Genomic DNA, 13337 nt, shown 5'->3' on the forward strand with positions numbered 1-13337 from the left:
ACGAGCCTTTCCCTAGACCTTTTATTTATTACCACCCTTTTATTTTTTTTATTGCTTTTTATTCATTCCACCGTGTTTTATACTGTTCATGCTCACTGCTTGTAGCACTTTGGGATTTGAAGTCAAATATGAAGTGCTTTATAAATTAAACCTATTATTATTAATAGTCAAGATATATAATCTTTATTTCCTCTGCTATTTTTTAAATAGTCTTAGACCGATGTAAAATATCCTTTTATATTTAAAATTGCGATCTGGTCTTGTCAAGGCAATAATTTGGTCATTTTAGTCAAACGTATTCCACATACATTGAACCATGTCTGATGGAATAACACAGGTTGAACGATAAACAATGCAGCCTGCCTCCCGCTTAAAAAACAATGATGCGTTTCAGGAATGCTAAAGTGTGTTTCTGAGAGATAAAGGGCGAGGGCCAGAGGAAGTGTAGGGGGACCAAAAAGTGGTTTTGAATCTACGATACAATAACCAGGGTTCTTACCGTCATTAAAAACCTGGAAAAGTCATGGAAATTCTAAATGCTAATTCCAGGCGCTGGAAAAGTCATGGAAAACAATATTTTTCCCAAAGTTTTGGGAAAGTCATGGAAATGTAACTAAAGTTGCATCAAATATAATTTATATTTTATCTAATCGCCTAAATAGTAATACTATAATGATAATAAATACTGTATCGTTTAGTAATGAAACGTAAAATGGCATTTAACTGACGAGGTATTTTGCTGGTGAGAGATTTCAGTTGCTTTAGCCTGTAGAAGCTAGTAAGCCTATTTGATTGGTTTTAGATAGGACCAACATGTTTCATATGCAGACCTTATTTTCCTGTTCCATGTTCAAATAAACCATTTTCAGTGGAACCGCTGAGAAAGAGTCGTTTTTTTGGTCATGGAAAATTAGGTAAAGGTCATGGAGAAGTCATTGAAAATCATTGGTGAAAAAGTGTATGAACCCTGAATAACAATATTGTTGATTTTGTCAAAGTCTGTAATGGTATCGGTGTCATCTCCTCATCAACACTTCCAGATCACACAATGTTGATGAAAGCTAAAACACTTGTTTGCCCTGTGGTTCAGGTCTGCACAGAAACTAATGAATATTTGCTTTGCTCATTATTCCACCAAGTTTATTGAGGCTGGTAGTTTAAACTAATCTTGCAAAATGTCACCTAATTTGTGGAGGTAAATATTAAAACAATTCACCTTGAGTTGGCTGCTGAAAATGTACACATGCAGGCAGCCCTTTAATAATCACACTAACCAGTAGATCACGTCATACTAGCACTGGCCAACTATTGCAGACCAGTCCAGGGACTTCTTTAACATGTAATGGTATTCTGTGGACAATCCACCTGATTGGCTGGAGCTCGTCCACTTTTTCAGAAGAACAGAAGTGTTTGCTTGCGACTTTAAAGTGTGTCAATGGATAAAGGTAGTGTGTGTGAAAGAAATCCACTGAAGCCTTCGCACACTGATGGAGAGATGTGTAGTTATAACTACTGTCAACTTAGTTGGTTTTTACAGGAGGGGACACACGAGGGATTATATGATAGCTGCTGCTTTGCTCTCTATTTTTATATCATTATAGTATTGGGAATTTAAAAAGAAATGGACGAAGTATGACATATATGACCTAGGAATTATTTAATGTATTTTAAATGATTTTATTGTATTACTACATGTTCTCTTAGTGCTCCATACCATGGGATCATGGAGGGACGAAAATAAATTATATGAAAATTAAAATAATAATATACTTTGGAAAATTACCAATAAAAGCAGCTAAATCTCTAGGTAGGCTATATGTTTTCATATAAATATATAGTGGAATAAATATATACATATACAATTGTACTTAAGTATAGTACTTGAGTAAATGTATTCAATTAATGGCCAGCAAGCCTTTCTCTTACCTCACTTCCTCTCACTTTTACTTAAGTGGAGAAGTGTAATACATTTGCAGTAATGGCAGATTAGAGGGACTGTGATCCACGTAAAAGGACCCGGATGTGGTGCCAGGTGTTGTGCAGAATTCCGGCAGGCTTCGCCCCTCCTCTGTGACCACGCACTGTGGATCTGGATCACAGGCAGGCTGCAGACACTCAGGACATGTTGCATGCTCCTTAACTTTCCTCCGTCTTTTTACAACGTTGCGTTAAAAGGGAGTAACCCATGTTTGTTGTTTACTTGGAGATTATGGCAGAGCTTGTGAGGTGACAGGAGTCAGGAGAAAATGCCTGAGCACACCGGGGTGTAACCGAAGGGGATCAGGCCCGAGGATGGGAGGAGGGTCGGCCGGGGATTTGTGAAGCCGAGCCGACCTGCTAAAGTAAACTGCGGACGGGGATCCACCTGCGGCACGCCCCCGGGCAGCTGGAACAAATAGCGGACCTCTGTCCTCCATCCAGGTCATCTGCTCCTGTGTCACACAACACTGTGGGAGACCGTGGATGTGTCCGGAGAGAAGAAAGAGGTGAGTGAGTTTACCTGCGGACATAAAGCCTTTATTGTTTAATGCTCCACGCTGGGATGCACCTGGAGCGACAACCGTGCGTAATTCACTGGTGCGGGGAATATTCTCCCTGAGTCGAGTGATTCCTTTAGTATTCTTTTATCTGCAGACTTTAAGGGGAAGGTAACTACTGTGGTTTTAGTGTGGCGCTTCTCCATATCTAATGTGAGTTCGCCAGGCAGCAACATGGCTTCCGTGGTCTCTTTTACGCACAACCTCAGCCAGCTCCACGGAACACAATCACTGCTAAATGTTTTTGTGTATTTATTCCTCACGACTTTATAATCATTATCCCGGTATTTTGTCAAATGTGCATCTTGATCTGAAATAAGCAACGTCTGACCAGTAAGCTACATTTCAATTGTTTTGGTTGTATGAATACTGGGACTGTATTTATTACACTTTGGAAACACCCTAAGCATCATTGTAGAATTCTAAATATATTTCAGTATTTATTGACTTTGTGAGAAGATGAACCAACTATGTTATTTAAGTGTTGTTTGTTTTAATGCAATGCAGTGGAACACAATACATAATTCATAGTGTAATGCATTACAAATCACAAATGGTCCTTTATATCATATGCATTCTGTATACTGTTGTATATCCACATCGTTCCTCTAGTCTAAAATGCCTAATTTTACGGCATTTCCAGTCTCCAATAGTATCACTGTGTCTCTGCAGTGGAAAATAATACATAATTCATAGGCAAGGCAAGGCAAGGCAAGGCAAGGCAAGGCATCTGCTCTGATTGGTTAGCTGGCCGGCTCTGTTGTGATTGGTCCACAAGAATGTAACTTTGGTTTGAGAAGTGGGGGGGACACAAAACAAGGGGTCCTTGTATTTTTTACAACTATATTAAATAGATGGAAATATTTGTTTTTTCCATGTATTTTTTCTTTTAATGTTTATTTTATTAGCTTTTCTTTTTAATGACTGATTTTAAAAATGCCATTTTCTTAATGTCTTTCATTTTTTGTAAAGCACTTTGAATTGCCTTGTGTTGAAAAGTGCTATATAAATAAACTTGCCTTGCCTTGCCTTGCCTACATAGATGACCAAACCGTTTGAGACCCACTGAGATAACTTAGACTAAAGTTTACAACCTAATCACTCAGGAGTCCTTTACCTCACCTAAGCTGACGTTATCTCTCTCAGTCCGACAGGAGAGGACTCTCCCTCTCCTTATTGTTGAAACAGCTTCTAATCTCCGTTAGCTCCGAGCTAGCACCAGAGTCTAACAACAACCCCGTAACTGGTGTGCTCTCTCTCTCTCTCTCTCTCTCTCTCTCTCTCTCTCTCTCTCTCTCTCTCTCTCTCTCTCTCTCTCTCTCTCTCTCTCTCTTTCTTGCTCTCTCTTGCTCGCACACGATGACCGCTTGCGTAAAAAATAAATAATAAACATACTCTCTCTCAAACGGGATTTTGAAAAGTGGGGGGAACCCCCCTTGTCCCCAGTCGAAATTACGCCCATGGGTCCACAGTTTAGAGATGTCCCGCCCCTTAGCCTATCACGTATGTGTTGGTGCGCTAACCAATGGAAGCACGAGTGTTACATTGTGACGTCACTTTGTTCCAGAAGTAAACAAAGGAGTCCAATGGAGGCGTTCGTTGGAGCGAACACCGGGATTTTAGCCTTTGCAGACCATTTACCTGCACTAAAACCTATAAACATAGCAAGAAATCTGGGTGCAGTGATGGACTCAGACCTGAATTTTAACAGTCACATTTCAACAGTTATTAGGTCTGCATACTACCACCTGAAGAATATGCAGCTGATTCAGAACGCCGCTGCTCGAGTACTCACTGACACTAAGAAAGTGGATCACATCACTCCGGTTCTGAGATCATTACACCGGCTTCCAGTCTGCCAAAGAGTTGATTTTAAAATACTACTGCTAGTTTTTAAATCACTAAATGGCTTAGGACCGAGGTATATAGACGACCTCCTCCATCACTATGAAGCATCCAGGAGTCTCAGGTCTTCTGGGTCGGGTCTGCTCTCTGTTCCGAGAATAACCACTAAACATGGAAAAGCAGCTTTTAGTTATTATGCCCCAACAATTTGGAACAAACTGCCCAAATCGTGCACGTCCGCCGAAACACTTCCTATTTTCAAATCCCGACTAAAAACGCACCTATTTGCCGTTGCTTTTAATTGAGCTGCCCATACTCACACTACAGTATGCCTTTTTAGTCATGTGTTCTGTACCTGCTGTGTTTATTTATTTATTTGATTTCAATACCTTTGCTTATTATGCCTGTTTTTAAATGCCTTTTTAATAATGTATTTATGCTGTATTTCTTCTTAAATGTCTTTTGCTTTTCATCTGTAAAGCACTTTGAATCGCCACGTGCTGAAAAGTGCTGTATAAATCAAATTGCATTGCCTTGCCTATATAACACACTAAAGGAAAACCCCAAAAGCAGAATAGGGCCTCTTTAAGTAAAGGGTGTGTACTTCTTCTAACTCCCATATTGTAATATACATGTGTGTATTTGTATTGTGTGTGTTCTACCAGGACTGGATCATTTTGTGTGTCAGGCGTTATGAGGCAGGGTTCAGTGGTCAGAGAGTTGTGAGGTTGGTGTCGTGATTCCAACATGGAGGCGAAGAAGGATGCTTCCTCCAGCCCCGCCTGCTACAGGAGCACCGTCATCGCCTTCCTCCTCTTCTTCCTCCTCATCGGGGTGTTTGTAGGCCTGTTCATTGGTGAGTCGTTTGATCATAACCAGAGGTGGACACAGTATTCAGATTCACACTAAACCTGTCTATTCGGCACAAAATGTCTCAATCTGTAGGTTTGCTTTTTTCAATGAGGAAACCATTTTTATAGCAAATTCTCTTGCTTTGAGAATCACTAAATTAGACTTTTCTATGATAAGCTATTTCTAAACTTCAGAATTGTGTTTATTACCAAGTAAGTTTACGCATACGAGGAATTTGCTTTGGTGTAAATGGTGCATACAAAGACAGAAAGAAGAGTACAGCTACAGTACAGTACGTACAGTAAAATAGAAAATGACTATATCCAAAGGAGAGAGCTGTGCAGATTTAAAAAGAGATAGTTAATGGTAATTGTATGTGGGGGGGGGGGGGGGGGGGTCATAAGTCATATCTTACTTAATTTTATTTAAAAAGAAATTAAACTCTATTTTCATTTTTCTTAAACAACACATACAGTGTCAAAGACAAAAAAAAATTGGTGTGCAGGTTGTCCATTTTATTTAACAACAGATCAAACACAGACAATACAGGTAGACAAATACAGTCAATATGCAAAATTAAAGAAACTATTAAAAATCATTAAACATTACATGTCACTTGTTAGACGCTTTTATCCAAAGCGACTTACATACTCAATACTGTGGGTAATCCCCACAGGAGCAATTTGGGGTGAAGTGTCTTGCCCAGGGACACAACGACATACAGTGGGGTTTGAACCTGTGACCCCCTGATCCCAACACCAACACACAACCCACTGCACCACACGCCTCCATTAAAAACTGGCAAACGACCAACGACTTCAATTTTGGGATATACGAGCACTTACATCTACCAATGGTTTCTTGTTCTCTGTCCTTTAAGATGGACTTGAATATATATACTTGAATATACATATGGTTGAAATCACAGCTCAAAAAACTACACAAAACATAATATCTTACTTATGATGTGAAGGATTGATTATTTCCTCTTGCAGGCTACATGGTGCAGGAGCAGCATTCCTTCATGGAGACGGTGGAGCTGAAGGGTCTGAAGTACAACCAGTCTCTTCAGGAAAAGAACTCTGCGTTCTCCATCGTTCTGACCTCAGTCTTAAAGTCAAAGGTCAGTGCAACCTGTCACCTCGTCTAGAGCCCACGCGTGCATTTAAAACTGTTGTTAATCGTACTTTTTGACTTTCTTCCAGATTAAAAAGGTCTTCACTGCCTCGTCCATATCAAATCACTACGTCGATTCGAGTATTGTTGCCTATGGGTGAGTGAGAGCTTAACTATGGTAGAAAACATTAAAGTGGAAATAGTTTTTTGATTTAATGATGTATTAGTAGTTGTAGATTAATGACATCTACATTTCGAGGGCTTTCTGTCTGCTTCCGGGTCTCCCTTTAAGCTCAAGACGTAAACATACGTACGACACACTTATCCTACTACTTGATAAAACACCAGAAGAAATTAAACATAATTATTCTTACCTGTACCTCGTCATAAAAGAAGCAGTTATCAAACACATTACAAGAAATTGGTTAAAAGTTAATAACTTAATAAACTCGAAATGGAAAGGTTTTGTAAAATTAATGGAGATAGAAAATAAATAACCATGAAATTAGAATTAACGATGTATCCATTATTAGATTAGATTCAACTTTATGGTAAATGTATTGGAATAAGAAAATGTACTTAGCATCAGATCAGAAGTTAGCAAAAAGAAGCAGTGCATTGTAATGTATAGGTATAATGTACAAATATAAATATGACAGATATAAAAACTAAAAACTGCAGTATGAACTATCGATGGGTATAAAAACACTATGAACAGTATTTTGAAAACACAAGGTGGGTAGTAGTAGAAATGTATACAGTGTAAAAACGTCATACTTTGAATTATTGTTCAGTTTAGTTTCTCTTTTCTGATGTATTTTAGTTTTCACCGTGTTTCATTTTTTTTTCATGTATGCCCATATCATGTGATAAAAGGCTAATTGTTATCTGGTTAAACAAACAACTACGTCGGTGTCTCTGCAGCAGAGATGGCAAAAGTACACACATCCTTTACTCAAGTAGAAGTACAGATACTCGTGTTTAAAAATACTCTGGTAAAAGTAGAAGTACTGACTAAACTAAGGGGTAATCACAAGATGAGAAACAGCCGGGCAGGGGAGGAGAACCACAAGGGCCACAGGTGAACACAATCAGACAACTAGACACACCAGGGAAACTAACGACGGGAGGAAAAACACAGGAAAAAGGACCAGACAATATACACGGAGGAAAACACGACAGGGAGAACAGCAAAACACCCAAAACAAGACATACAAAACGTGACATAACACAATAATCGTAACAGAACCCCCCCCTCAAGGGACAGATTCCAGATGTCCCTAAAACACCAAAACAGTCCAATAAACGTCCAAAAAAACCAAAAAAAAAACAATGTCCAGCAGAGTGGGTGGAGGGGGTCCGGAGGACGGGTCTGGGCTGACAACCCAAGAGCACCGCGGAGGACCCGGAAGGGATCTCGGGCGGACGGCCCGGGGGCAAGGCAGAAGCCGAGAAGGGGGACTCGGGCGGACGGCCCGGGGGCAAGACAGAGTCCAAGGTGGGGGTTATGGAGGGGCGAAGGCCACCACGGGCGAACTCAGGGGGCCGAGCATGAGGGCGAGGGCCGCGGCCGGGAAAGTCAGGGGGCCGGGCTCGAGGGCGAAGGCCGTGGCTCTCAGGGGGCCGGGCTCAAGGGCGAAGACCAGCCAGCTCCGGAGGCCGGGCAGGAAGGCGCTGACGGGACAGCGCCGGAGGCCGGGCAGGATCCGGTGTCGGAGCTGGTGGGACAGGCCTCGGCAGGATCCCCCACGGAAGAGGACCAGGACACGGGATTGGCAGGACCCCCGGCAGGAGAGTAGTCGGCGGGGCCTCCAACGGCACAGGACAAAGGGTTGGCAGGACCCCCGGCAGGAGAGTAGTCGGTGGGACCTCCAACGAGACAGGACAAGGAGCTGGCAGGACCCCCGGCAGGAGAGTAGATGGCGGGACCTCCAACGGGACAGACATACGATTGGTAGGACCCCCGGCAGAGGAGTAGTCGACGGGGCCTCCAACGGGACAGGACATGGAGTTGGCAGGACCCCCAGCGGAACCTCCAACGGACCAGGACATTGGGTAGGGACTTGAGACGTGACTCGAGAGGGGAACCAAGGGGGAACTCGAGAGGGGACTCGAGAGGAGACTCGAGAGGGGACTAGAGGAGAGACTAGAGGGGGGACTAGAGGAGGAACTAGAGAAGGGAACTCGAGAGGGGACTCGAGAGGGGAACTAGAGAGGTGACTCGAGGAGGGGACTAGAGGAGGGACTAAAGGAGGGACTAGAGCAGGGACTAAAGGAGGGACTAAAGGAGGGACTAGAGGAGGGAACTCGAGAGGGAACTCGAGAAGGAACTCGAGAGGGAACTGGAGAGGGAACTCGAGAGGGAATTGGAGAGGGGACTCGAGAAGTGACTAGAGGAGGGACTAGAGATGGAACTCGAGAGGTGACTCGAGAAGGGACTAGAGATGGAACTCGAGAGGTGACTCGAGAAGGGACTAGAGATGGAACTCGAGAGGGGACTCGAGAGGGGACTTGAGAAAGGACTTGAGAAAGGGACTATGGCAGCTGGGGCCAGAGCTGGGTCTGGAACCATGGCCGCTGGGGCCAGAACTGGGTCTGGAACCATGGACGCTGGGGCCGGAACTGGGTCTGGAACCATGGCCGCTGGGGCCAGAACTGGGTCTGGAACCATGGACGCTGGGGCCGGAACTGGGTCTGGAACCATGGCTGCTGGGGCCGGAATTGAAGCCAGAATCATGGCTGTAAGTTCCGGTCTGGAGCCGGAAACATGGCTGTAAGGTCCGGTTCTGGAGCCGGAAACATGGCTGAATGGGCCGGCTCTGGAGCCGGAATTGAAGCCAGAAACATGGCTGCTGGTGCTGGAATCCTGGCCTTGCGTTTCCTTCCATGCTGCCTTGAAGCCTTGTGGAGGCTCAGAGGTCCTCCAAAAGCCAGACGAGACCCAGCGAAAGGGTCCTTGAAAGGAGCCTTGTTGGGAACTGTGGCCGGCAGGGGGCTAGCATGCCAGGGGCTAGCAGGCCGGGAAACAGGTTTGACCTCAAAGCTACCGAAAAAGTCTTCCACCCACTCGGGAAGTAACTCCTTTAACCAGGGCCTTGAGGTTACTTCTTGGCGTGCCGTTGAGATAATTGACTGCCTCTCTTCACTACTGGAGGCATATCGACAGTCGTTCTTAAAGCACATTAGGTTGTACGTCACCTCGTACAGGCTGTCTGCTGGGTCCATCTTTTGGTTGGTTGGTTCTGTTACGCTAGAGTGAAGCAGGCAGGACCCAAATGCAGAATACACTGATAACACCTTTATTTCAAGGATATGAATAAAACTCGGACAAAACAGAACACTCCCCGGTGAACTCAGTCACCAACAAAAGACGAACCAACACTGAACACAGGAAGAGCCAAGACTAAATACAGGGAGGGGTAATCACAAGACGAGAAACAGCCGGGCAGGGGAGGAGAACCACAAGGGCCACAGGTGAACACAATCAGACAACTAGACACACCAGGGAAACTAACGACAGGAGGAAAAACACAGGGAGAGGGACCAGACAATATACACGGAGGAAAACACGACAGGGAGAACAGCAAAACACCCAAAACAAGACATACAAAACGTGACATAACACAATAATCGTAACACCTCCCTTTATATTAATAGAACAATAATGTCATTGTTAGCTAATGAATGTTTCCATGCTGAACAACGGCAACATGACAACGTTTCCATTGGTCCCTCTTCTTTAGAGAAGACCAGGAAATGATGGATACACGGATCGTGTTCAAATCAATAGGCACGCAATGACTCTAAAGAATAATGATCACGCATCAAACACACATTCAGACTAAAGGAACCAGCTGTTTGGAAAATGTAAGAAGTAGAAAGTACAGGTATTTGTGTTCAACATGTAAGAAGTAGAAAGTACAGGTATTTGAGTTCAACATGTAAGAAGTAGAAAGTACAGGTATTTGAGTTCAACATGTAAGAAGTAGAAAGTACAGGTATTTGAGTTCAACATGTAAGAAGTAGAAAGTACAGGTATTTGAGTTCAACATGTAAGAAGTAGAAAGTACAGGTATTTGAGTTCAACATGTAAGAAGTAGAAAGTACAGGTATTTGTGTTCAACATGTAAGAAGTAGAAAATACAGGTATTTGTGTTCAACATGTAAGAAGTAGAAAGTACAGGTATTTGTGTTCAACATGTAAGAAGTAGAAAGTACAGGTATTTGTGTTCAACATGTAAGAAGTAGAAAATACAGGTATTTGTGTTCAACATGTAAGAAGTAGAAAGTACAGGTATTTGTGTTCAACATGTAAGAAGTAGAAAGTACAGGTATTTGTGTTCAACATGTAAGAAGTAGAAAGTACAGGTATTTGGGTTCAACATGTAAGAAGTAGAAAGTACAGGTATTTGAGTTCAACATGTAAGAAGTAGAAAGTACAGGTATTTGCTTTCAACATGTAAGAAGTAGAAAGTACAGGTATTAGTGTTCAAAATGTAAGAAGTAGAAAGTACAGGTATTTGTGTTCAAAATGTAAGAAGTAGAAAGTACAGGTATTTGTGTTCAACATGTAAGAAGTAGAAAGTACAGGTATTTGTGTTCAACATGTAATAAGTAGAAAGTACAGGTATTTGGGTTCGACATGTAAGAAGTAGAAAGTACAGGTATTAGTGTTCAAAATGTAAGAAGTAGAAAGTACAGGTATTTGTGTTCAAAATGTAAGAAGTAGAAAGTACAGGTATTTGTGTTCAACATGTAAGAAGTAGAAAGTACAGGTATTTGTGTTCAACATGTAAGAAGTAGAAAGTACAGGTATTTGAGTTCAACATGTAAGAAGTAGAAAGTACAGGTATTAGTGTTCAAAATGTAAGAAGTAGAAAGTACATGTATTTGTGTTCAACATGTAAGAAGTAGAAAGTACAGGTATTTGTGTTCAACATGTAATAAGTAGAAAGTACAGGTATTAGTGTTCAAAATGTAAGAAGTAGAAAGTACATGTATTTGTGTTCAAAATGTAAAAAGTAGAAAGTACAGGTATTTGTGTTCAAAATGTAAGAAGTAGAAAGTTCATGTATTTGTGTTCAACATGTAAGAAGTAGAAAGTACAGGTATTTGGGTTCAAAATGTAAGAAGTAGAAAGTACAGGTATTTGTGTTCAACATGTAAGAAGTAGAAAGTACAGGTATTAGTGTTCAAAATGTAAGAAGTAGAAAGTTCAGGTATTTGTGTTCAAAATGTAAGAAGTAGAAAGTACAGGTATTTGTGTTCAACATGTAAGAAGTAGAAAGTACAGGTATTTGTGTTCAACATGTAAGAAGTAGAAAGTACAGGTATTTGTGTTCAAAATGTAAGAAGTAGAAAGTTCAGGTATTTGTGTTCAACATGTAAGAAGTAGAAAGTACAGGTATTTGTGTTCAACATGTAATAAGTAGAAAGTACAGGTATTTGTGTTCAACATGTAAGAAGTAGAAAGTACAGGTATTGGAGTTCAAAATGTAAGAAGTAGAAAGTACAGGTATTTGTGTTCAACATGTAAGAAGTAGAAAGTACAGGTATTTGTGTTCAACATGTAATAAGTAGAAAGTACAGGTATTAGTGTTCAAAATGTAAGAAGTAGAAAGTACAGGTATTTGTGTTCAAAATGTAAGAAGTAGAAAGTACAGGTATTTGTGTTCAAAATGTAAGAAGTAGAAAGTTCATGTATTTGTGTTCAAAATGTAAGAAGTAGAAAGTACAGGTATTTGTGTTCAACATGTAAGAAGTAGAAAGTACAGGTATTTGAGTTCAACATGTAATAAGTAGAAAGTACAGGTATTTGAGTTCAACATGTAAGAAGTAGAAAGTACAGGTATTTGTGTTCAAAATGTAAGAAGTAGAAAGTACAGGTATTTGTGTTCAACATGTAAGAAGTAGAAAGTACAGGTATTTGTGTTCAAAATGTAAGAAGTAGAAAGTACAGGTATTTGTGTTCAAAATGTAAGAAGTAGAAAGTACAGGTATTTGTGTTCAAAATGTAAGAAGTAGAAAGTACAGGTATTTGGGTTCAACATGTAAGAAGTAGAAAGTACAGGTATTTGTGTTCAACATGTAAGAAGTAGAAAGTACAGGTATTTGTGTTCAACATGTAATAAGTAGAAAGTACAGGTATTTGGGTTCAAAATGTAAGAAGTCAAAGTAAAAAGTCATCAGAAAAACAAGTAGTGGAGTAAAGTACTGATACCAGAAAAATGTACTTAAGTACAGTAACGAAGTATTTGTACTCCACTACTTCCCACCATGCTCTGCAGTAACTTTAACGAGGAGGTGATGGCGACCTTCCGGCTGGCCTTCAGGGTCGCCAAAGTTCAGCAGTACTCCGACAGCTTCGTCCAGGACCTGCTGAGAGCTGGCCTGGGATCAGTGATGCACGGCCAACCTCTGGAGGTGCCGGGGTTCGGAGAGATCCACGCTATCATCTTACTGGGTAATAAACCTGGACCGTCGTCACTGTGTCCTTTAGGTGGAAGAGACCAAAATAACCCACAGGATCTAATGGGTGTCTTTCTCCTTCTTCCCAGGAGCCAGTGGGAAGTCATTCTATTCGATTGGAGATGAGATGAATGGTGAGTGAATATGTAGATGCATGTTAAAGAGTGAAAAAACATCCTGAGCATATTTTACAGTGTTTTGAGTTGTGTTTTTAATATCATGGGGGATAGTGTCACAGAGAAATATGCTTTTCTGTCAAAAATATAGTTTAAAAAAAGCTCTTTTCTGTGACCTTTAGGTTTATTTCATAGTCGGATTGGGAAATATGAGACTATATTTATTTTTATGTTGAATATTGTAATATAGCAAGAGTAAGAAAATGTATGTTTCAAAGTCAAACAACCCGGGACTTACATATTATCAAAAAAATAACGAAAGAGTTAAGAAAACATTGGAGATTAAGAAAAAGTAACAATGAGAGAGATAATTTAAAAGTATTTTGAGGAGTGGGCTTGGCAA

General features: G+C 41.2%; 1 protein-coding gene across 1 annotated transcript in view; it reads left to right on the forward strand.

Annotated features, from left to right (window-relative positions):
- Nucleotides 1-2252: 2252 nt before the first annotated feature.
- The window catches only part of tmprss9 (transmembrane serine protease 9), a 33005-nt gene continuing 21920 nt past the window's right edge, over nt 2253-13337 (forward strand). Inside the window, exons 1-6 of the mRNA XM_034217780.1 lie at nt 2253-2486; nt 5048-5238; nt 6230-6357; nt 6440-6507; nt 12638-12813; nt 12908-12952. Coding sequence (XP_034073671.1) covers nt 5130-5238; nt 6230-6357; nt 6440-6507; nt 12638-12813; nt 12908-12952 — 526 coding nt within the window. The 5' untranslated portion in view covers nt 2253-2486; nt 5048-5129. The remainder of the gene's footprint in view (nt 2487-5047; nt 5239-6229; nt 6358-6439; nt 6508-12637; nt 12814-12907; nt 12953-13337) is intronic.

This window comes from Gymnodraco acuticeps, unplaced genomic scaffold (assembly GCF_902827175.1).
Source record: "Gymnodraco acuticeps unplaced genomic scaffold, fGymAcu1.1, whole genome shotgun sequence".
Classification (NCBI taxonomy): Eukaryota; Metazoa; Chordata; class Actinopteri; order Perciformes; family Bathydraconidae; genus Gymnodraco; species Gymnodraco acuticeps.